At 36.8% G+C, this 24,928-nt stretch overlaps 1 protein-coding gene across 1 annotated transcript in view; it reads left to right on the plus strand.

Annotated features, from left to right (window-relative positions):
- Positions 1-8,317: 8,317 nt before the first annotated feature.
- Positions 8,318-24,928, plus strand: part of FAM13A (family with sequence similarity 13 member A) — a 266,776-nt gene continuing 250,165 nt past the window's right edge. The window contains exons 1-2 of the mRNA XM_054591743.1: positions 8,318-8,379; positions 23,132-23,321. Of these exons, the coding sequence (XP_054447718.1) occupies positions 8,353-8,379; positions 23,132-23,321 (217 nt within the window). The 5' untranslated portion in view covers positions 8,318-8,352. The remainder of the gene's footprint in view (positions 8,380-23,131; positions 23,322-24,928) is intronic.

Genomic DNA, 24,928 nt, shown 5'->3' on the forward strand with positions numbered 1-24,928 from the left:
CTTCCAATCTTATTGAGATAGACTTGACACAACAATGTACACGTGTGAGGTATATGACATAATGATTCGATATATGGGAATACTATGAAATGATTACACAGTAAGTCTAGTTAACGTCCCTCACCTCACAGCTACAAATTTTTTTGTTGGGATGAGAACTTTTAAGATCTACTCTGTTAGCAGCTTTCAAATATATGATTCAGTACTATTAACTATAGTCATCACACTCTACATTACATCCCCAGGACTTATTTATCTTATAACTTATAGAAGTTATATATAAGTTAGAAGGATTGGTTAGGATATATAACCAATATATAGAAGGATTTGTTAGGATTAAAGAATTTACAGCTGTGACCATGTCAACCTGTGTCACCCACCCTGTATTTATTACTCTGACTCTTTTTCTTTTTCAGATCTCCGAACTGTTTTCTCTTAAATCCCTTAGAAGGGATATCCATGCTCACACTTCTCAACTCTTTTTCTGATGACACTCATATAATCCATATTTCTTGTCCTAACTTTTGCATGAGTCTCAAAGCACTTCCAGGAGCAACCCAAGGTTTATCACCACACAATTGATTCATTAATTGTATAAAGCTTTCAAAGACATAGAATATATTGCCCTGTCCTTCAAGGAGCTGCCAATCTAGAAATACAGGTTTGTGAACAAGAACAATCCCATGTTCTTTGTGGTTTAAATTAGGCATTAGGAACACACAGTGGAGCGTGATTAGTCAGGGATGATAGTGACGTTGGTGTTGGGTGTTGAAGTATGCGTAGGAGTCCCCAGGTAGAAAAAGGGGACAATGACATTTCTAGAGAATACGAGATCACAATCAAAGGTTCTGAAGTGGGAATATGTATTCCTCATATAACTCGTGGAACAATAATGTATTAGGTTTCTGTTTTTCTGTAACAAATTACCACAAACAGTGATATAAAACAACATAATGTTATTATCTTAGTGTGTTGGAGGTCAGAAGACTGAAATTGGTTTCACTGGGCTAAAATCAATGCTCTTCTGGATGCTATGGAGGAGTTACTGCCTTTTCCAGCTTCTAAAGGGCACTTTTATTCCTTGGCTTGTGGCTTCTTCCTCCATCTTCAAGCCAGCACACTTGCCTCTTCAAATCTTTCACACTCCTCTATGACCCTCCTGCCACCTTCTGACCAGGCCCCATGTGATTTTATCGGGCCCAAGTAATCCAGGAAATCTCCCCATCTGAGGATTATTAATTTAATCACATCTACAAATTCTCTTTTGCTATGAAAGGTAAAATATTTACAAGTTTGGGGGATTAGGATGTAGATATTTTGTGGGGTGGGAAGACATTAATCATGCTACCATGAGCAAGGTGGCTAGAATTTAAGGTATGTAATGATGACAAGGGTAATGTAGAATTTGATTTTGAAAACCTTTGAAGCCATGGTGAGGAGTTTGGAATTTAGTCTATAGGGCAGCAGTTTTCAATCTTGCAAAAGGGTAAAAACATTAAGGTGGATGCTCACTTCAGTATGCATATACTCAGAATTCAAATACAAGTACGTGATGATCAGTGAACCTCTGCAACCCACCTGTGGAGCCTGTAGACCTAAAGAAAGAAAGAATCAGGAAAATAAAATTTCAGAAATGTAGTGATGTACTTCTACTGAAAGACTGCTGATAAGGTCCAGCATTAAAAGCTTTTTTTTTTTTTTAAATTTCAAAAACATCTGTAAACAGAGAAGAAATTGATTTAAAAAGCTCTTTAGAGGTAGAATAAATAGGCTGTGGTGATTAAAGAAACCAGGGGTGGCCCAAGCCACCTTTGAGATGTTTATGAAATGATCCTGCTGTACATGCACTGCTGAAATTTGCTTTCACCATGTAACTGATTTCTAGCATTTGCCTAAAACCAAGTGCAACTTTCTGTACAAACATGTTGTTTACTAACTAATTAATTCCTTCTATTAGCCAAGTAACCATATAATACACAGTATAAACTGGGACAAAGATTTTTATAACCATTTAAACAATACTTAAGTCAGGCTGGGGTTTGGAGAGCTTCTAGTTTGGTGAACACATGGGGATGTGAGGATCCCAGCAAAGCAAGAAGGGGTGAAGTGACTGAGAAGGGCCAGTTCAGGTGACATGTGACTCCCAAATCCACTCAAAGAACTTTGCAGGTCCATCTGTAGATCTTGATCTACACATCAGAGACTCAGTAGTCAATTTCACTCAATTTGTGGCTTGACATGAACAGATACATGTATTCTTGCAAAGATCTTACCTGTTCAGGCACAAAACTGTCAAATTCTCAATCATAATATCTAAATAAAAAATGGCTTTCCAGTATCACGTCCTAAATAATTTTATCTGAAGCTGAAAATCAGAAATGTCACCTTCTTGCTCCTTCAATTACTACCATTTGACACCACAAAGTCAGGAAATCAAGACAGATCAATTTAAAATGCAGAAGCAAAAAAGAAGAGCCTCACAAATAATGGGAAGACAAAGAAGCACCCCCCAGTCGAAGGGAAAGGCGGAATCCACAGAAAGAGAAATAAATGAAATAGAGGCAATTAAACGATCAGATATTGAGTTCAAAACAATGGTTCTAAGGAAGCTCAATGAGCTCAGTGAGCTCAGAGAGGATTACAAGAAACTACAGGGAAACTATGAGGAACTTACCGCAAACTATATCATCATGAAAAAGAACATAGAAACTATCAATAAGAGACAAGAGGAAATGAAGAATACAATTTCTGAACTGAAGAACACAGTAGAAGAAGTCAAAAGCAGGCTAGATGAAGCAGAGGAATGAATCAGCGAGCTGGAGGATAAGGTAGAAAAAAGCTCCCAGAAAGAGCAAGAAAATGAAAAAAGACTCAAAAAAGAATGAAGAGGCATTGAAGGAAATGCAGGACAACCCAAAATGTAATAATATCCATATAATAGGGATACCAGAAGGAAAAGAAAAGGAGCAAGGGGTAGAGAACCTGTTTGAAAAAGTAATGATGGAAAACTTCCCTAATTTGAGGAGAGAAAAAGTCATGCAAGTCCAGGAAGCACAGAGGGTCCCATTCAAGAGGAACCCAATGAGGCCCAATCCAAGACACATCATCAATAAAATGACAAATATCAAAGACAGAGACTCCTAAAGGCAGCAAGGGAGAAAGAGGTAGTAACATATAAGGAAACCCTGGTATGGCTAGCAGCTGACTTTTCAACAGAAACACTGCAAGCCAGAAGGGAATGGCAAGAAATGTTCCAAGTCATGAAAAGCAAAGGCCTGCAACCAAGACTACTCTGTCCAGCAAGGCTCTCAATTAAAATGGAAAGCAAAATAAGGAGTTTCCCAGACAAAAGAAGAGTAAAACAATATATCTCCACCCAACCAGTATTGCAGAATATGCTAAAGGGACTGCTTTTAGGAGATGAAGAAAGAGTCTATGAATACCCAGTTCCTTTTGCAGTCACCAATACTTGATGTTACCATTGTTTTTAATGCTTATTAATCTGATTGTGACAATGATGTGTTGTTTTGTTACTTTGTCATTTGTTGAAACTGAACCTGTTTTTGTATATTTCTTTCCTATTTCTATTATTTTAAAAAAGCTTTAAATGACTTTTTGGTATTCTTTATCCATTTTTTGATTAAATGTTTATAGAATTTTTGCCTGAAAAAAACAAAACAAAACTATTAACCCTTTTTTAGATGTGTTGTATTACTTTCCTATTCTATTACTTGTCCTTTAACTTCTTTATTTGTGTATTACTATATTGTCTTAAATGTTTAATATAGTCATATTATCAATATTTTACTTTATAGCTTCTGGGTTTGAATATTTTACTTGAGGGTAAGAAAAATACTATTTTGAATTTTCTCCTAAAACTCCTTAGATTTTACATATTGATTTTTAACTCACCTGAATATTTTTTGTATAATGTGTAAAATAGGGCTCTATATTTGTTTTATTTCAAGTAATAGTGGTCCATGCACCTTATTTGTTGAATAAGCCTTATTTTACCTATTGATTTTAAATATCAATTTAATCATATATTACATTGTTAGATATATATATATATACACACACACACACACACACACACATTTGTTTCTAGAATGCTCATTTTATTTCATTGATCTAATTGAATATTTCTGTGCTGGTGTCATATTTTTTTAATTGTTGAGACTTTATAATGGATTTAATTTTTCTAATATTTTATAATGGATCTTGACATTAAAAAAATAAAATCAATCTGTATTTTTAAAAAAAGGTAAGAAAGAAGGAACTCCTACCTTTTGTGACATCATGGATGGAACTGGAGAATATTATGCTAAGTTAACTAAGCCAAGTGGTAAAAGACAAATACCATGTGATCTCACCTATAAGAGGAACCTAATGAACAAAACAAACAAATGATCAAAATAGAACCAGAGGCACGGAAACAAGGAACAGACTGATAGCAACCAGAGAGGAGGGGTGAGGGGAGGAAATGGGGAAAGAAGAGGCAGGTCCTAATCAACGAACAGGTGTAAGTGACCCGTGGATGTGGAAAACAGGACAGGATTGACAGTTGGGGGAGGGGCAGGGAGCAGGGAAAAGCAATGTAGAAAAATGGGGACGACTATAATAGGACAAGAATAAAAGATAAAATATAAATTTTAGAAACAAATGAAAAAGAATTCAAAATTAGTTTAAAAGAGAAACAAAGACTCAAGTTTCTGGTGGTTCTGGATTTACGTAGCAAATTAGTTTGAAGACTGAATCACCTCTGAGGGGGTCTCAATGTTGTTTCCAGGATATAGAGATAGTGGACGAAAATTCAGCACATGATAAAGGAAGACAAAAAACTCCTTTTGTAGACAGACATTTCCTGTTGTTACTTAAGGGTGTGGTGGTCCAGAAAATCCCCTGGTGGAGTGTTTTGGGGTGGTCCACACATTCTTTCTCAGGGCCTCACCTCATAAGCTGGCTCACAGGACTGTGCATTTGAGGGAGGAGACAGTCAGGAAGGAGGAAACTCCAAGTGCCCCAGGGCTAAGATAGAGAACATGGGTAAAGAGCAGAGACCCTGTTCTAAGACTGGTAGTTCCTGCTTTCTGGAAAAGCACTGAATCCTAGTGAATCAGGGATGCACCTGCACAGAAGATGCTACCTGGCCCCTGCTTCATTATAATATCATTATAATAAATTAGCATTGTAAGACCCCCTTCCCAGTAGCCAGTCAAGGAAATCATGGGAGACCACCTGCGCAGTAACTTTAAAATAATATGACTACTTGTACATGCTCAATAAAAGCCCGCCAAAACTAGCCAGGAGACACCCACCCTACAGAAATAAAAGCCCTCTAACCCCTGAGGTCGGGGTTGTTAGGCTCTGCTCTGCTCTGCTCTGCTCGGAGTTGGCCTGCTCCCATGTTCTGTGTGACTTAATAAATCTGCTTTCTCTTGCTTTCTGCTATAAACTCTGTATTTGGTTCAGTTTTTTGTCCGCGATCACCAAGAACCTGATTACCTGTGTGCACCTGTGACACATTGGAGCTAGAGGTGGAGGAAGGAAGCCTGGATTCTGGCAGGGAGGAGAGGTGAATGAAAAGATCTTTCCAGTGAAGATGGACTTTTTGGTGACCCTATGTTCTTAGGATGCTGGTGGAGGAGGTTGCTCTGATAACTCTGGCAAAAGGCTCTGCTGCTACCTTCTTTTAGACTTAACTTTCCCAGAACACTTTTAAGAGCGAAGGTACACTATTAATAATTACAGTAAGTCAATAAGCATAAATCGGAAGTTTCCGAGGCAGACGGTAGTTACACCCTATTTATTAGGCACTACTTCAGTGTCTGGGAAAACAAACTTTAGAATCATCCTTTATGCTTCTCTTAAGAATCTGAACTAAGATGGCATTTCTTTTGCCTTATATATTAAGTCAGTTATCAGTCTTATGAGTTCCCCTCTACACAATTTATGTGACTTATCTTTCACTATCTAAATTCAAGACATCTTCATCTCAGCTGGGTTATTGTAAACAGGGTCTGTTTATCTGTAATAACTCTCCTTCCCATTCTAGCACATTCTAGTCAGACTTCCAGATTAATTTGTTCCTAGTTTATTAAACTGTTCATTCTACTTAAGAACCTGGACTAGTTCCTGATTGTCTGAGACCCAGCTAGACTTGTTATTTGGCTGTTTAAACCCTCCTGCTCTTCATGCTGATGTCTGTCCCTGTGCCCATCACACAGGCCTGTTAGAATGCCCTCTCCGCCCTAATCCATGACTTCTTGGCAGTACAGGCTCCAGCCACTTCTGTTCATCGTGTTTCTTCCTGTCTTCTAATTTTTTAAGTGCTAAGGGCACACATTTCACATTTGATTATACAATTTACTGTATTGTATTTGCTAGCTGAAGAACTAAGACCCCAGTGCCTGCCCTGGCCCTGTAGCTCAGCTGGTTGGAGAGTCATCCCAATACGCCAAGTTTGCAGGTTCCATCCCCAGTCAGGGCACATACAAGAATCAACCCATGAATGCATAAATAAGTGGAACAACAAATTGATGTCTCTTTCTCTTGCTCTCCCTCCCCCCCCTCTAATATCAATAAGTATATATAAAAATATTTTTAAAAAGTGACTCAAGTGCTTTTAAAATTTTTTGAAAAATGACGCAAGGGGACAGGAGTTGAGCATAAACTGTGAAGCTGGCAGAGTGAAGTACAATAGGTATTAAAGTGTGCTGACTGCCAAGCAATAGTAATTCCAACCTAGGTGCATGGCCTTAAAAAAATTACTATGCAAGTGAGACAAAATGGCCAAACAATACCTTTACAAGATTTTCAAATTGTGTCCAAAGTTTTATTACATGTACTTCATAACTCAGGTGATACACCATTCACCCATAATCCTCCTTAGCCATAATGCTTAGAATGGTAATAGGTACATATTGTGCATGTATGAGTACTTGTAAAATTAAACAGTTAAATGATGGCTTTAGCAAACTTATTGGGAAAACAACTAACACTGTTTTCAAAAGAAAATGCAGCAGTTCTCTTGGTTCCCGGGCCTGAGGTTGGGATGCTCATCACAGATGTAGTGCTTCCTATTGCCAAGTCAGCCTGAGGTTGTGTTTTTCTGCCTTGTGGAAACAGAGCCTGTGCAGTGTGTTGTGCACACATATAGAAATAAAATGTACCCCTGTCCCTTGGAGTTGTGGCTTGCTCAACACAGTTTGTTCTCTTGGCTCTGCTATGGGTGGTGTTGGTGGGTTATAAGTACGCCCACCATTAGATTTAGATTTGAGGGGAGGTATTGAAATGGGTGCTGATTTTGGTTTTCTCTTTTCCTAACACCTCCTCCCCTTAAGATACAATTTTATTATGTCTTTGTTTTTATGGCAATCAAGTCTTTTAAAGTTGGGTCAACTGAAATTTCACATGTAGTATTTAGTCAGCATTGTCTTAAGTATGCCAGTAAAAAGATTTGACAGAAAAGTGTCAATAAAAAATAAAAACAGGACAGTTTCCTTCTGGCTTAAATGAAATGGATAGCTATCAGTTCAAATATTTGAATTTATAAAATTTGTCTGATTTTGTAATGATAAAACATATGGAGTAGGAAGTTATTGAAAGAGGCTAATTTTCCAGACTGTGTAAATCACATTCATAGTATTATGGATGTTTAAAAACATGTTGTTTAATGTTTATCACCAGCATATGTTAATAAGATTATTTGAAAGTAGTTAGAAGCAAATAAGTAACAGCTACATAAAATAGAGCATTTTCACTCAGGACAATTCTTATAGAATAGAGTGGAGGGAAGAAAATTTTGATAGACTTTAAGTGGTTTCTAGCAGGCAGCAGAAGTGATAACTGCCTCAAAAAAGTGGGGAATATGCCTGCAGATCGGAACGTGAGTGAAAATATGTGAATTTTTCATAGAAACGAGTAGCGACAAGGAAGCAAGTTGGTGTCTTTGCTTTCTGCACTGTTAGTTCCGGCAATGAATACCACTAGCTGATCAGCGTTTTCTGAACGGAAGGAGCCTGTGTGTGTGGCATCCAGCAGGTCAGGTTTAAGAAAAAGATGTCAGCGACTTAAGACCCATGTCACATGACTCCTTCTCCTTGCCAATACTAGACGCTGCGGATCAGATTTCAACTCCAGGCAGCCCTCCCTGCCCTGTGGGTTTAACCCAGTGAGAAACAAAACCACTCTTCCGAAAATGTTAGAAGCTGCTCTCCGCTTAACTAGCCTCGGAACTGGAAGCTGGTTTTCAAATCAAAGCATCTCCACTGAATGGAATTTCAGTATTTTGCTGTCATTTTGATGATTTCATCTGGCCTTCATCAGTTCTAGCAGACACTTCCTGCGAGGATGGGGGCAGGAGCCCTCGCCGTCTGTGTGAGTACAGGCCGCCCCCGTCTTCCTCAGACTCGCAGGGCTTTGGAGAGGCCGCGGCCCCCCTGGGTTTGCCAAGATGTTTGTGTGACTTTGTTTTTCCTTCCTCGGAGGTGGGGGGCATCCAGCTGGTTACCTTTCTATTCAAATGGGCACTAAGCAGTATTGGGGCATTCAGTGTGTCTCTCTCCTTTCCTTTCCAAAAAAGGTGAAGAAGGAAAATGCATGCAAGCATTTGAGACTGTCTTGTTCTGAAAGAGTTAAATATGAATTCTCGTTTGTAGTTGTTGGAAAAATCTTGTGGCTAAATTGAGAAAGAATTAAAATAATCATGATTATTACCTCCGGGTATGTTGATGACATCTTTATATCCACATTCTTGTTTTCATTTAGTAATTCTGGAATTTCTGTTTTAGCACAGTTGCTGAAAGTGGTGGTGTAAAAGCATGGCTGAGAAATGTTTGTGACTCATTACAGTGTAGAAACTTCTGGTTGTTATAGTACAGTAGCATCAACAAATAACACTAATATAAAATTCATGGGGAAAATCTATTTCTAGGGCTAAAATTCATGAATTTCCAAAGCAATTCTTTTGGTACTTATACATAACCTTTTGCATAACCAAGTATTGTCAATTATATGCTGTGATTAAAATTTTTATTTCAATACATAGAAAACGCATAAATATATGTACTTACATTTCAAGTTGGTAGTATGTTCCAAGGGAGAATTTTACGTCTTTAGAGGTACTAAGTGAGAAATATATTCCTCTTTGTTACCTTAACTGCTCCCTTGTGTTTCATCGCATTTAGGTCAGATCCTTTTTAAAAAATATTTTTCAGAAAGACCTGCAATTTATCCTGGGTTGTGATGGCATCCTAAAACATCCAGAAATATCCAGGCAGCTTTTGACACATAGGCCCCGAATGGTCACCAGGTGGTACCAGCCCTACAGACTAAATTTTTTCACTAAAACTGCAGGGTGGCTCCCTCGTGCCCAGGCTCAGGATTTCTCAGACTGTGTGTCAGTCTGCCCGTCGTCTTTTCCTTTTAGTCTGAGGCTTTAGCATCCGGGCATCCAGCTGGCTATCTATGTATCACTTCAAAGCGCTCCCTTCGCAGTCTGACTTGTTTTTAGGTACAAAATACTAAGCTTTTCCTACAGACACAGATCTGCACTTTTTCCGGCTTTGTAAAAGAAGCACTTAAGGACCAGAAATGTGTGGAGTGAGGCAGCAGATTGACCTTTTGTCATGAGATTTGCAGTCATTTCTGATTGTCTGATCGGATCCTTCCTTCTTGCCCTCTTGTATACATTGATCTTACCTTGATTGAACTGCAGACTGATCCATGTGTGAAACTCCACACTTCCCTTCATTTACATCCAAAGCATGTGAAAAACTTCATTGAAGGTTGACATAAAAATCATACTGTTTAAGAGATCATTCACTTTGATATGATTGGTATGAGTATCCCAGTTTTACTGTAGGAGGAATTGCAACACAGTATTTATGTAAAAAGATAAGTGATTGGAGAATAAAAAACTTTTTTAAAAATTGTCGCTAGAAAACTGAGAACTAAGTCACACATAAATGCATGCATATGGGCTGATGTACTTTTCTTAGTTTGGGACTTTTCTACTTAGTAAACATATCTTATATGTAGCAGGTTCTCAGGTATGCTGCTCAAGTTAGTCTTCAGACAAAATAATAGAGTACCAAATAGTTGTAGAGCATGTATTTATGTGTGTGTACACATACGTGTGTACTTACGGATTCTGGAAGCAGAACCCAGACTGGTTTAAAGATATTTCCTGTATCCATTGACTAACCAACTTTCTCTCCTTCGTTTCTTTTGTTTTCCTCATTTCCGATACTGGTGGTGCTGTTAGTAAAACTATGGCAGGCTCATCAAATTTACTTACGTGTATGTTGCTACTCATATGTGCAAAGAGGTAGGTTCTTTCCTGTGAAATATCTTTTATTTCTCAGAAAATCGCCCCCAGACAGAACTGGAAACTATACTTGCCAATTAATGTTATCTTAGTCTCTTCTAGTTTGAAATGCCACTTTTCGGTGACTCAAGCGCTCTCAGGTGAATCCTGACTCTTTCAGGTTCCCTGCCCCTCCTGCTGTTTTGTCCATAGTAGCACCTGGGCATTTTGAGAACATGTGGGTGAGAGTGAGGAATTAGCCTATTCTAATGAATAAAGAATAAGGGTATTTAGAATTCATGTGTTGGTTCTTATACTCTGGACGTTCCTAATTGTGGGCAAGTTCAGGTATCAAATCTGTGACTAATGAATTTGCAATCAGTTCTCCTGTTATTATCAGAGTCTAGTATCCACCCATCCTGACTTAGCTCCAACTCTTGCTGGTGCTGGAAAAAATTCCAAGGGTATCAGTCCCTATAGCCTTTGTCCCTAACGTGGACACCTCCACTCCCGTAGCCTTCCCACCTGGTACCATCAGCTACCTTACATATACCTCATAGTGCAGGCAGGAGCTCTGGTTACAGTACACAAAGGCGCACTCACCATGGATCAAATTAAGATACTCTTGATGCTGATTTACTGAATCAATTTAAAACAAAATACAAAGCAACCGGTTGGGGCAGAATTGGGGTACGTTTACCAACTTAAGAGTTGAAATGGAATGAAAGGACCACACTCCCAGTTCCCTGTGTTACGTAGTGTTCATCTATCCTGCCTGAATGGAAACAAGGAATTATTATATACACCCCAGATATTGCTGGCAGACATCTAATCTACCCAATTAAAAATGGGCAAAGCTTGTACACAGAAAGTGCATAAATAGGAAATATAAGTGCTAATAAACTTATGAAAATTGTTTAGTCAATCATAATTATAAATATTGGAAAGTTAAAAAAAATTTTAATACCAAGGGATGATGAGAGAATGGGAAACAGGCACTCTCACCTGCTGTTGATCAAGCCCTAAACCCCTGAATCACCTTTGTAGGATAATGTGACAATATATCAAAATTTGTCACTTATACACCTATTGGTCTAGCAAACTTATCTCTAGGAATTTATCTTTCAAGTACCTGTATCGTTATGTAAAAATGTTTGCAAGAATATACATTGCAGAATTATTTGTAATAGCAAGAACTATAAATCTAAATGTTAGTAATAATGTTTAAATCAATTATAGTATCGCTGTGTAATGTAATATTCAACAGCTGTAAGTGCCAATATGGAAAGATCTCCAAATAGATTAAGTAGCAAAAGCAAAGTGAAAAAATGTGCAATAGCATAGTTCTATTTGCTTTTCAAAAAAAGAATATGCATGTATATACTTAATTATGCATAGGAAATTTCTGCAAGGAAACAAGAGCTCTTAGAGCTGGGTAGGAAGACTTTTCAGCTTAAACTCTTATGTGTGTTGTTTGAGTTTTGATCAAGAACATGTGTTACTTTTATTAAATTTAAATTAGTGAAAATAAAGACTGCTCAAAGAATAGGGAATGGTAGCTCTGTCTAGAAATAATATGGGTTTAAAATCATAAAGGCAATGAATATTAAGTTTGAATATTAAGTGCTTTCACAAATGCATGTTAAACTATATAAATTATTTGAACTTGTTTATTATGTAAAAGGAAACAGACTTTTCTTCCAGATTTCACAGGGCAGACCTAGAGCCAGCTAGAATGTAATGAAGCAGTTTCGACACATTAGGAAGTGTCTAAAGATTCTAGTGTCCAAAAAATTGAGCTGGTGATAATGAGCTTATCAGCTCCGTTCACCAAAAGTAAGAAAGAGAAGGGTGATTGGTCCATAGGTCAATGTGGCATTCTGTCATGGAATAAAGACTTGTAAAGTGAGGTGTCTTTGTAATGTTCTAAGATTCTCTGAGTAATTGTGTGCTTCCTCAAATTTGTAGCTCTCAGCCCATTTTACTTCTTTATTTGTTAGACTGTTAGAAATTTAACAGACACATGCCTCCCCCAACCCCCTGACTTACTTCAATTAGGGCTCCTTTTATCTAGAGGATTGGAGGATTAGCAAAAGTGATGGTAGGATGCCATGATCCTAATAAAAGAGCTAGAATGAGGGAGGGGGTATAACATTTTAATTGATGAATGGAGTCTTAGCCATATAAACAGTGGAGATTTTTTAAATGATATAATTAGAGAATATTACTTCAGGATTACTAAATTCTTACTCCATCTCATCATATAAAAATTGTATAAATTGCCCTGGCTGGTGTGGCTCAGTGGATTGAGCACTGGCCTGCGAACCAGAGGGTTGCAGGTTCGATTCCCAGTCAGGGCAGATGCCTGCATTGCGAGCCAGGTCCCCAGTAGGGGGCAGGCAAGAAGCAGCCACACATTGATGTTCCTCTTCCTCTCTTTCTTCCTCCTCTCTCCTCTCTAAAAATAAGTAAAATCTTCTTTAAAAATTGTATAAATTACTTAAAATTATACAATGAAACTCAGGCAAATGGTTCTTTCTAGGAAAAATGTAGGTAGTTGCAGTGGAAAAGATGTGCTAAAAGAAAAATAGTTGTTATAAAATTGTTTTATAATCAGTTAATTTACTTTTGGTTTTAATTTGTAGAGATTCCCTTAATATTAAACTGGTTTTTGTTAAAATGTAACTAAATGATTTCGGGTATTTTTATTTCTGTGGTTTATACTGTAAATAAATCTAATAGGCCTGCAAGTACTTATATGCAGCATTAGTTTTAAGCACATTTGGGTTTTCTGTAGCTAAAGAGTTTAGTCTTAATTTTTGCAAAAACAAAATGTTTAACACTGTGGTTCTTCTTTACTGTAGGTCTTGAATGTTAAATAAGTTTTGTAACTTAAAAAAAAGTCTGTCTGTTTTTGACTTACATTCTGCTTAAATTTGTTGAGAAACAATAGTAAGAATAGCACTTTCAAGATTATTTTTCAAATTTGATTAATAGCAACCCCCTGCAAAATGATTCTCTTCCATTTAAATCCTCCTTGGCTCTACCAAAACTGCTAACGATGATAACCAAAAGGTTTAACATTAGTGACGTTAAGAGTTGTCCCCTTTTCTCCAAATAGACAAAAGATTATATGCACATGAATGTTTATGGGCTTTCAGGATTTTTATGCATAAGTGTGGCAGCAGTGGCAACTTCAAGTGACCCATTCCAGAATTTATTTCTTCTAGATTCATTGAAGAGGGACAAAGTATGTTATAATGAAGAATGTAGAATGTTTCTAAAAGCAGGTTAAATCAATATATTCTTTCTACTGACACAAATAATATTATTTGGCAAAAAAAAAAAAATTACTTGGCTTCCTTTTCTGTCTTTAACAGCTCCTTTAAAATGTAATTAACATTCCATAAAATATGCTAATTGACAGTTTTCAGCCATCATTTCTTCAAACCTGTTCTTGATCCCTTGCTTTCTCTCTTCTCCTTCTGGTACCCTTATGATGCAGATGTTGTTATACTTCATGTTGTCCCTAAGGTCCCTTAAACTATCCTCATTCTTTTTAACTTTTTAATTCTTTTTTTCTTTTTTCTGCTCTGATTGTGTGGGGTTTTTTTCTACTTTGTCTTTCAAGTCACTCATTCGGTCCCTTGCTTCATCCAACCTATTGTTTATTCCTTCAAGTGTATTCTTCACTTCAAATATTGTGTTCTTCATATCTGATTAGTCCTTTTTTAATGGTTTCTTAGTGCTTTTTCATGCTGTTGAGCATGCTCATAAGCATGACTTTGAACTCCATATCTGATAAATTGCCTGCCTTCATTTCATTTATCTCTTTTTCTGATTTCTCTTGTTCTTCCATTAGGGGTCTGTTTCTTTGTCTCCCCATTTTGGCTACATTTTTGTGTTTGTTTCTATGTATTAGATAGATCTTCTATGACTTCCAGTCTTCATGAGTTGGCCTTACATAATAGGCATCCTGTGGGGTCCAGTGATGCAGTCTCCTTGGTCACTTGAGCTGGGTGCTCCAGGAATGCCCCTTGTGTGGGGTATGTGGGTCCTCATGTTGTAATTGAGTCTTGATTGCTGTTGGCCCATTCATCCATGGGATTAACCCTCAGGCTGGCTGACCAGGAGGTTCAACTCCAACCATGACATGCAAGCTGCTGTGCAGATACTGACCGCACGTAATTTAGGCACTGACCCTCCCTGAGTCTGCCCAGGCCTCTAAACCCTCGCTAAGGCAGCTGACTCCTCAACAGGGCATAATTTCCACAGGGTGGGACAAGAGGGATTCCTGAGGGTGGGGCTATTGCCTTTACCTAAGCTGATGCCTTATGGAGGAGAGTGCTCCACCCAAGAAAGACGGCATCTGCAGTGTGGGAGGGGGACTCAGCACAGGGATCCTAGCAGCTGTCCCTTCAGCTCTTCCCCCAGAGTCACAAACCCCAGACTCTTTTCATGTGACTCTAGTTCACTATGGCCTCCTCCACTGGAGCCCAGGGTGAGTGGACCCAAATGAAATTTTGTGCACTGTTCCTTTCAGAGGGTGCCTGTGTCTCTAGAGGACTCCCATGTCTTCTTTGTGGACAGAAAACTTGCTGTTTTTTACAGCCAAATGTTATGGGTGCACTTCTTCCCAGCTCTGGTGCTCTGGGCTGAGGAGCCTGGCTTGGAGTTTAGATCCTACACTTTTCAGGGGGAACCCCCTGCAGCCAGACATCCCTCCAGAACCTCAGCTGCCACCCGTGGGAGCAGGGTCAGCCTTTTTTGTGTCTCCACACTTCCTACCGTCTTGATTTGACTTCTTTTGTAAATCCTTGGTTCACCAATATCCTTCTAAATTGGTGTTTTTGTTTCCATCGGTAGAGTACCCAGAAGTGGAATTGCTGGATCATATAGTAGTTCTATTTTTACATTTTTTGGGGGGAATCACTATACTGTTTTTCCATAGTGGCTGCGCCAATTTACATTGCCACCAATAGTGCATGAAGTTTCTATTTTCTTCACGTCCTCACCAACATTTGGTTTTTTTTGTCCTTGTGAAAATAGCCATTCAGGAAGTGTGAGGTGACATCTCAGTTGCAGTTATAATTTGTATTTCCTTGATGATTAGTAATGTTAAGGACCTTTTTATGTACCTAGTGGCCATCTATATGTCCTCTTTGGAAAAATGACTATTCAGATGCTCTGCCCATTTTTCAATCTAATTTTTTTGTTTTGGGGTTTGTTTGTTTGTTTTTTGTTGTTGTTTTTTTTTTTTTTTTTTGCTTGCTCTTGAGTTGTATGAGTTTGTATATATTTTGGCTGTTAACCCCTTATCAGATACAAGATTTGCAAATATTTTCTCTCATGGAGTAGGTAGCCTTTTCATTTTGCTGGTTTCCTTTGCTATGCAGAAGCTATTTAGTCTGATGTACTCACATTTATTTATTTTTGATTTTGTTGCCTTTGCTCTTGGTGTCAAATCCAAAAAGCAGTTGCCAAGATTGGTGTCAAGGAGCTTACTGCCTATGTTTTCTTCTAGGAGTTTTATGGTTTTTGGTCTTATACTCATGTCTTTAAATAACTTTTGAGTTAATTTTTATGAATGGTGTAAGATAGTGGTCTAGTTTCATTCTTTTTGTATACAGTTGTCTGGTTTTTCCATCATCATTTATTAAAGAGACTGTCCTTTACCCACTGTATATTCTTGGCTCCTTTGCCATAAATTAATTGACTGTATATGCTTGGGCTTATTTCTGGGCTTCTTATTCTGTTCCATTGATCTAAGTGTATGTTTTTATGCCAATTCCATACAGTTTTGAATACTATAACTTTGAAGTATAGTTTGAAGTAAGGGCATGTGATACCTCCAGCTTTGTTCCTCTTTCTCAAGATTTCTTTGGCTACCCACAGTCTTTTGTGGTTTCATACAAATTTTAGGATTGTTTTATTTCTTTGAAAAATGCCATTAGAGTTTGGATAGGGATTGCACTGGGTAGTATAGACATTTTAACCTGACCAATTTTTCTGATCCATGGGCATGGATTATCTTTCCATTTATTTGTCTTCTTTATGATCTCTAAAAATATGTTTCCAGGTTAAGAACCATTGTTTAGATTACAATACACATAGATAATAATAGAAACTACAAAATATTTATATAGGGATAACTAATAAGATATCAAAAAAGTACTTTGAGTTTTAAAATTAATGAGCTAGGTTTGGAAAAATTGATTTATGAAATGCTTCTGATTTCCTTGACTTAACAATGCATTCAGTAAATAATCGTCTCCATTCTGACAGAGTATTATTGAAAAATGTGACTTTTTTCCCCCTGCTCATGTAAAAGAAGTCCATAGATAGGTATTCCAGGCAGACCTTATGATGTCATCAGGATGCAAATTACCTCCGACCTGCTCCCACCTTTTAATCTATTTTACTGTCCTTAGAACTTAGGTTCTACCTTCTGTGTTGCAATATAGTCACAAGGCAGCTATAGGACATTACAACCCTGACCTAAGCAGTAGGTGGTACGGGGATCAGTCTGAGTTGGTCTCCCTTTTAAAGATTTCTCTGGTGGTCTGAATACCTTCCATTTATATCTTATTAGCCAAATTTAGTATATGGCCATCTGTATCTAGAATAACATGCTGCAATGGAGATATATTTTAACTGGATACTTTGCTTCCCACCCTCTCAAACAACATCAGAGTTCTGTTAGTAAGGAAGAAAAAAAATTATCCATCATATTACCTCTGTGCATATATAAATACATGCATAGACACTTTGTGTTTGAAATTTTTAAAGCATTTGAAGACATGATGCTGCCTCCACTTCAGCATGTACCTCATAACAGGGATACACTGCAGCTGGAAATGAGCCCTCAACAGTGTTATTATATCTAAAAACATGCACAATAATTCCACCTAATAATCAACACATATGCAAATTTCCCCAATTATCCCCAAAACAAAAGGATTTTTTTTCTTTGTTTTTAAACAGGAAACCAGTCAAGGTTCCTGTGCTGTATTTGTAGTTTATGAATTTTAATTTTTTAAAACCTAGAATCAGTCTTTCCTTTATGACATTGATGTTGTGAAAAGTCTGGGCCGGTTGTCCATTAGAAAGTCCCTCATTCTGGATTTGCCTAATTGTTTCTTCATGGTCTCTTTTACTTATTCTTTTAGTTACTGTATTTCTTGTAAACTATAAGTTAGATTTAGAGGCTGAATAAGCTTCAGCTTAGACATCTGTGGCAAGGATACTTTATAAATGATGTGCTCTGCATCTTGCATCACATCGTAGCGCGTAATGTCAACTCTTGTCATAGTTAGTGATGATAAACTTATCTTTTGAGTTAAGGTGGTTATAGCAGAAGTCAGTTTTAAGGGTGATCTTTGATACTGTGAAAATCTGTTCTCCAGCAGACTTTCACCTGATTTTTAGTATCAACTGATAATCCTTGATGGAATAATTTATTACATGATTTATGGAAAATGATGATTTTCTGATTCTCTCATGCTTTCTGTGTTTAGCTGTGTAATTCTTCTGTAAAGAGGACCTTTACTTTTTAATCCCTTTCTCTCACTCTTTGCAGTATGATTGTGGATCCATGGATTTTTATTTACAAAATATGTTGCAGTCAATTATAGTTGTTTCAGTTGTTCCAAATTTGGCCAGTAGGAGCCCTGTTTATCTGGCCCTACTGTGCATATATAAATATAAGAGGTATAAGAGGTTTTTCTCACATACCCCTTGGTCCTTAAGCATTTCATTGCTTTGTGAAACCAGATGTCTCAGGTTCATTTTGTACTTTCCTTGTACCACTTTTATTTGGTGGTGAAGTGGCTTTCTATTTTACACATTCCTAATTGGACATAATAGTCTGAGCTCAGTTCCAAAGAGTTTTAAAGCACACAATTTTGAATTTAACCAGCAATGTAATCTGATTGTTCTTACAAAATACCTTAAATTTGTGGTACTTAAATTCTTAGAGAATTGCCTTAAGGAAATATGGGCCATCGATTTTTAGTAGTGTAAAATCGATTTTGTATTAGGTTCTGCAAACAGAGAGCTGCATGTACTATTTATTATTCCCCTTGGGCCCTCCTAGGACCACCAATACTGAAGGTTCTGGAAATACAGAAGTGTGTCATGATTGAGAGCTCACACACTAGAGCCAGAACACCTGAGGGGTTGCATTCTAGCTCTAACACTTTCTAAACATGTCATCTTAGGCAAGTTTCCTTCGTGTGTGTGTGTGTGTGTGTGTGTGTGTGTACGCACACGCCTTAGTTTTTCTGTCCCAATCAGTATAGTAAGAGTACCTACTGACAAGGTTGTGTGAAGGTTTAGAGCTGTTAATTTTAAAGCACTTGTAACAGAGTCTGGCACAAAATCAGCAATCAGTAAACATTAGATATTATGAAACTTCCAGGTTTTTGAAACTTAGCCTATTTACTAGATTGATAAAACTATTCTCTATTCAGGTTCTAAAAGCAGAAATATTGATGTTGCTCCTGAGCATATCTTACTGTATTTTAAGGAAACAAATAAACATGAAAATAGACTTCTTTTCCTTTGCTACAAGAATAAGAATTTTGTTTCTCATTTCTCCCCACATCCTACTTAGAGACAGCTTTCAGCCCCAGTGCTCTGGACTCGGGTTTCCTGAGTATGACTCCTGGCTACACCACACCCTTGATGCGACCTGGAACACACTGCTTATGTCTTCTGCCTCTGTAAGAGGGGGATCGCAAAAGTAGTTTCCTTTCCTAGTGTTTTTTTATTAGAACTTAACGAGTGAAGCCATCTGAAGTATCTGAAGCTGTGAATGACATAGTCAGTAAACACTCCATAAAAGTTAGCCGTCCTTATCATTCCGATTTTCTTTTTTTCTGAAACTCTGGTTTCTTATTTGCTCGATTATGACTTATCTTTTAAAAAGTCCTGGAGGTGTGTGTATTACAGAACAGAAAAGGATTCTGGCTATCTTAAGGCCAAAGCAGCTTTTCTGGACAGTTATGGTGTGAATCACCACATGGGAGGCCCAGCTGGAGGGCCAGTGTCAGAGAGGGCAGCTAAAGGACCTTAGCGACACCAGCGACGCGGGTGGCAAGAGGTGACCTCATGGTTCTTTGGTCTGTTACAGTGTCCTGTGTGCACTGCAGCTGGAATCAGTCAGCTCCAACCAATTTCCTGTCCTTGTCGTAGTCCACTCAGGATGTAGTGACCTGAGAGAAAAACGGTTCGATTGGCCCTGTGGGGACCCTGAGCCCAACCCTTGCTAAAGGCAGGATGGTCATCTCGAATGGGAGCCTTATCAGTGCTGTTCACAACGAGGGTGCAGTCAGTCCCCAAAAGGCAGCTGGAATTTGTTACTTTAAACAAAGGCGACGTGGTAACTAGGTGGTCCCAAACCAACAGCCCTAGTGCAATGCGTTTTCTTAGCTATCTCAATGATTGTTTTAATAAAAAATAAATAAAGGTATTAAAAAACAAGGTCACCAGCACTTAATTATAAAATAAATATTGGTATCAAATTCTGAGAATTGGGCTCTAGGCCCAGCCCTTTCTCACTGAGTTTATCACAACTTTTTGGGTCCTGGTTTCCTATTTCATAAGGTGATTTTAATTTCTTTTAAATCTACCCTTAAGTGTAAACATTAAATGGCCCCTAAGGATAGTTCTAGCAGTAAAACCTTAAGGTATCCTGGGTGTCATTTTAAGTGTGGGAGCCTATATTGCTTTTAAACATGTATACAAACATACCCCATTTAGTCCAGTTTTCAAACTCAAGTGATCTACGGGAATATATGCAAACCAAAGTTTAAACCTTTAAGTTTGACTCAGAATGCCTTAATAACTATTAGTATTTTTTAGCTTATATTAAGTCAAGAAAGATAAGATGTATATTTGAGAAGGTAAAGAGGTAATGATGTCATCATTGTTTAAGAGAAGAAAATAATTTCAGTTTAAATGGAATTAATTATAAATCACTTCATTTCCAGTTATTTTTCCCTTATGATTAAAGGACTATGGATATTTATTATCAGAAATGATTTTATATTTGTTCTAAGGTAGTATATATATTTTTAACGCTTTAGGTATAAACTCCTGAAGTAATGAAATACTTTATGTATAAACTACGAGTAATATCTTATTGCTTCCTGTTAGCAGACCCCTTCACCAGCTCGGCTAGATGAACAAAACTTTGTAATACTATATTTTTGAAGACTGAAGAATCAATTCAGATGTCTCTGGAAGTATAGCTGTTTTGTTTCAAAGTGGTTGTTTTTAAACAGTATTTACTTTTAAAAAAATGTTAACCTGAATCAGGTTACTAATTAAAAACAATAGTTAGATGCTTCTTTATTACTATAATTACATATAAATGTGCTGTTTAGTATGACTCAATATAGAGTAAATAGGTAGTTTAATTGACAATCACTTCAAAATGTGTGAGGTTAATTGCATGTCTCTTACCTGAAAACTTTCTAAGCCATAATGCCAAGATTGCTTATTTACACTGTCTATTAACAGGAGACAAAATCTACTGTCTGCAATTCTGACTAAGATAATGAAAGAACATTAATTCAAGGTTTTAAATTCAAATATAGACAGGATTTCTAAGAAAACCTTTAATATTTCTAATAAAATCTTAAGGAATTCTGATACTTATATACTAAATTATTTTATCTTTATCATTTAAAAATCATACTTATGTATTTAGGAGATTTAGAGATAAGTAGGGAATAAGTCGGCCATGAGACTGATGATCACTAACCAAGCATGTCTCAACCATGATGCCTTCTTAAACAGCAACCTGCCATCCACACAAATATTGAGTATAGAAATGGTTTAGTTTCTCTCAATATTTTTAAGAAGAAATGAGAATATTTTGCTGAAGGAAAAAGCATGGTGATGATGGTGATGATAACAGTAACAATTAGTACTTATTGAGTGTCAGGTACTATTCTCATTCCTTCCTATGTGAATTCATTTCAGCCTCATGTATATTTTGAGATAGGAACTCTTGGTGTCTGCATTTCATAGATGGGGAAGCAAGCACACAGAGGTTAAGTGACTTATCTAAGGTTCACAGCTAATTAGATCAAAATAGGATTTGAAACAGGGAGGCTGGTTCCACAGTCCCTGCTTTAAACCAGCATGTTAAACGAAAGATAGGTAAAATTTGTATTGCTTAATCTCATTGTCAGCTGTTTTTAATGCTCCATTTGAGACTAATATTCAAAGTTTCATCAATACTAGTTACTTTTTGGCTGCTTACTCACCAGGTATACTGGGTTGACTGAAATTTCCCATGTGTTAGTTGAAGGAGATTGGTGTATTTTTAAACCCACAAGAAAATATTATTAGTTGTTAGGCATTTGTCTTAATTAATAAATCCATAATTTCCATGATAACTGAGGTCATAGTTCTCACTTATACTACTGCTCTATAGTAGCTAACGCTATCCCATATCTATAACATTAATAAATACTAAATCTATATTGTAACTTTACATTTGCTGAATTTTCACTAGGGAAATCTGGCTTTTAAAAAAGACCTATTAAAAGATGAAGATATTTCAAGGAAAGTTGGTCTGATTCTGCACATTGGAAGATTCAAAATCAAACTGATATTACAAGGACCCAACTCAAAATCAGGAGTGCAGGACTACCTTTGTGTAATTGTCTTGGGTCACTATAGCATTTACCATAGTTAGCTATTATAGTTATACACAAACTGCCCTATAACATTAATATAAATCTAAATTAATGGACTAAGAATAGGATGAAACTTCTGTGACTTTTTCCAAATTACTTAGCACTCTGATCTTTGTTTCCTTAACTCTAACATGGAAGTAATATTTCTTTTGGATTGTCACAGCTCCATGAGCTTGTACTTATAATACTTCGGTTAGTTGCACCATTCACTCTTAAAAAGTGAGATTCCTCCAATCTGCTATCTATGTTCTGAAATATAAAATTGCCTGCATTTTTCCATCTTTCTTTCCAGTGTTTAGACTTACAGATGCATAGGCTTTTAAAAAATTGCTCAGTTTTACTAAACCATATTAAAAATTATCTTTCATAACACTTCCTTGGAGGACAAATTAAGAAAACGAATTTATATGAATTTTTTATTGTGTTGATGACCTGAATTAAGTGAATGTAAGTTGCATTTTCTATTTAAAATATGTACTGTCTTGTCGAAACTTTTAAAATTGTGGCTCCCTTAAATGATGCTTTTTCAGAGATATGGCATTTTGAACTGCAAAGAGAATTGAGTTGATTTTATGTGCCTTAAAAAGCCTGAGATATTCACAGATGTAATCAAATAAGAGAAAATAAATGTATATGCCACATTTATATAAATATACGTTCTAACATTTCAAATTAAAGTTACCTTAAAATGACATCTAGATAAATTTTTATCTTTAGAAACCTCTTACTGTTTCAAGATCTGAATCTACATGAAGTTTCAATGTTCATATGTTTTATTTTCTTTTTAACCACGTACTTCTGAGCCACACCCCTTGGTTGCTGTAGTAATACCTTAGATACTGCAGTGTATTGCTCCCTCCCTCAGCTACAGTTAAGTCGTGGCTTTAGGTTTCTCATTATTTTAAACTCCTTTTAACCATGTTATCAGTTGTGCCATTCCTAACACTGAGCAACATGTGAGAGATGTTACAGATTTTGAGTAGGAGTAAAGACAAGATTACTACTAGATGTTTTCAAATGCTTACATCTTAATTCAGGTGTTTCTGGTGTAACCATGCAACCTCCTGTGGTAAATATGACTGACTGCTCTTTTTTCCTATGCTCTTTTAAGCAAAGTAAAGCAACAGTTCGGCTGAAAGAAGACATGAAAAAGATAGTGGCGGTGCCGCTAACGGAGCAGAGGAATTCTACCTATAAAAAGTTATTTGGCGTCAGTCTCCAAGACCTTCAGCAGCAGGGACTCACAGAGAATGGCATTCCAGCTGTAGTGGGGAATATAGTGGAATACTTGACAAAGAACGGTAAGTCAAGTCTTTTTTTAACTTTTTACAGTTTTCACATACAATAAGAATGTTTCTTTAAGTGAATTACTTCATAACATATGATTAAAATATTTTCTAAAACAACATAATCAGAATATCAAGTTATTGGGTAATATACTTTTCCCTTTCAAAAGGACATTAAGATCTGGCTGGGTGGCTCAGTTGATTAGAGCATTGTCCCAATACACCAAGGTTGTGGGTTTGATTCCTGGTCAGGGTACATATAAGAATCAACCAGTGAGTGCATAAATAAGTAGAACAACAAATTGGTCTCTCTCTCTCTCTCTCTCTCTCTCTAAAATCAATAAACAAAAAATTTTTTAAAGGACATTAAGAGTATTATTACTACTGAGCATTATTTTGACCTTACTAGTTTACCATGGAACAATCACTTTATTTATTGAGGTTTCTGGTTTGGAATGAATTCTAGTTTTAAGTGCTAAAATACTGTTCTAACATGAATAGTGTGTTTTCTCAATTCATTACATTTCAATTAATAGTCAGTAGTTTTTAAAGTACTAAAGAACACTTTTTGGGTTCTCTGGCAGCTAAGGTCGGTCATGAGTTTATCAGATGTCTTGATTGTCTTCATAACACTCAGTGGACATACCAAAAAATGTATGATGTATAGCCTACAATGGAGGTGTCATTTACTTTTGGAGTGATAAAATTAAACATGTAAAACCACTGAAGAATAACAGTATATTGTGTGATAAAAAGATATATCTCTTCATTATTGAGAGCTATGTTGCCTTACAGGGTTTTGGGGTTTTTTTTACAATTTTATTTAAAACCTGGATAATTTGAAAAAATTATTTCATGTTCCCTACATTCATGCTTTCAAAGGAGAACAATATGATAGGAGAATGGCAAACTATATAATATCAATATACTTTAAAAGATTTGGAAGGGAAATATTCTGAGGAAACTTAGAATTTTCATCATTTTCTATACTGAAACAGACTTTCTATAGTAAAACAAGATTAATTGTAGAATAGAATTCAAAATTTGTGAGGAGTTTTACTCTGGCCAAGTGGCTTAGCCAGTTGGAGCATCATCCCGTATACCAAAAGGTTGCGGGCTTTATCCCTATCGCGACACCAGGACATGTATGGGAGGCAACCAACCAATGTTTCTCTCTCACAGATGTTTCTCTTTCTCTTTCCCTCTCTCCCTCCCTCTCTAAAATCAATAAACATATCCTTGGCTAATGATTTTTTTTTAATTTATGGGGAGTTTTAAAGGTTAAATTTAAGACTTCAAAGAAATTCTGTACTTTGTGCAATTTGCTTCAGGCCCCATATCTTCTCACAACTACAAGTTCATCCATTCTCCCTGCTAAGACATACCCTTTATCAGAAATGCTTGGGAAACACAGTGCATTTGTTCCTCTGTAAGAGTGTGTGTCAGCTTGTCACAGGGACAGTTCATACCTCAGAAGGTTAGGTGTTTTGTCTTAATTGAAAAACAGCTATTTGCTCTTGTAGTTGTTAGGTATGTAGATGGCAGAATGACATTTTGTTCTGAAAGCTAAAGAGGCAGGCTTGCATCTTTGCCTTGTAGACGTTATCTCCTTATTTTTAGGG

This window comes from Pteronotus mesoamericanus, unplaced genomic scaffold (genome assembly GCF_021234165.1).
Source record: "Pteronotus mesoamericanus isolate MK-2021 breed Mesoamerican mustached bat unplaced genomic scaffold, CSHL_Meso_final scaffold_232, whole genome shotgun sequence".
Taxonomy (NCBI): domain Eukaryota; kingdom Metazoa; phylum Chordata; class Mammalia; order Chiroptera; family Mormoopidae; genus Pteronotus; species Pteronotus mesoamericanus.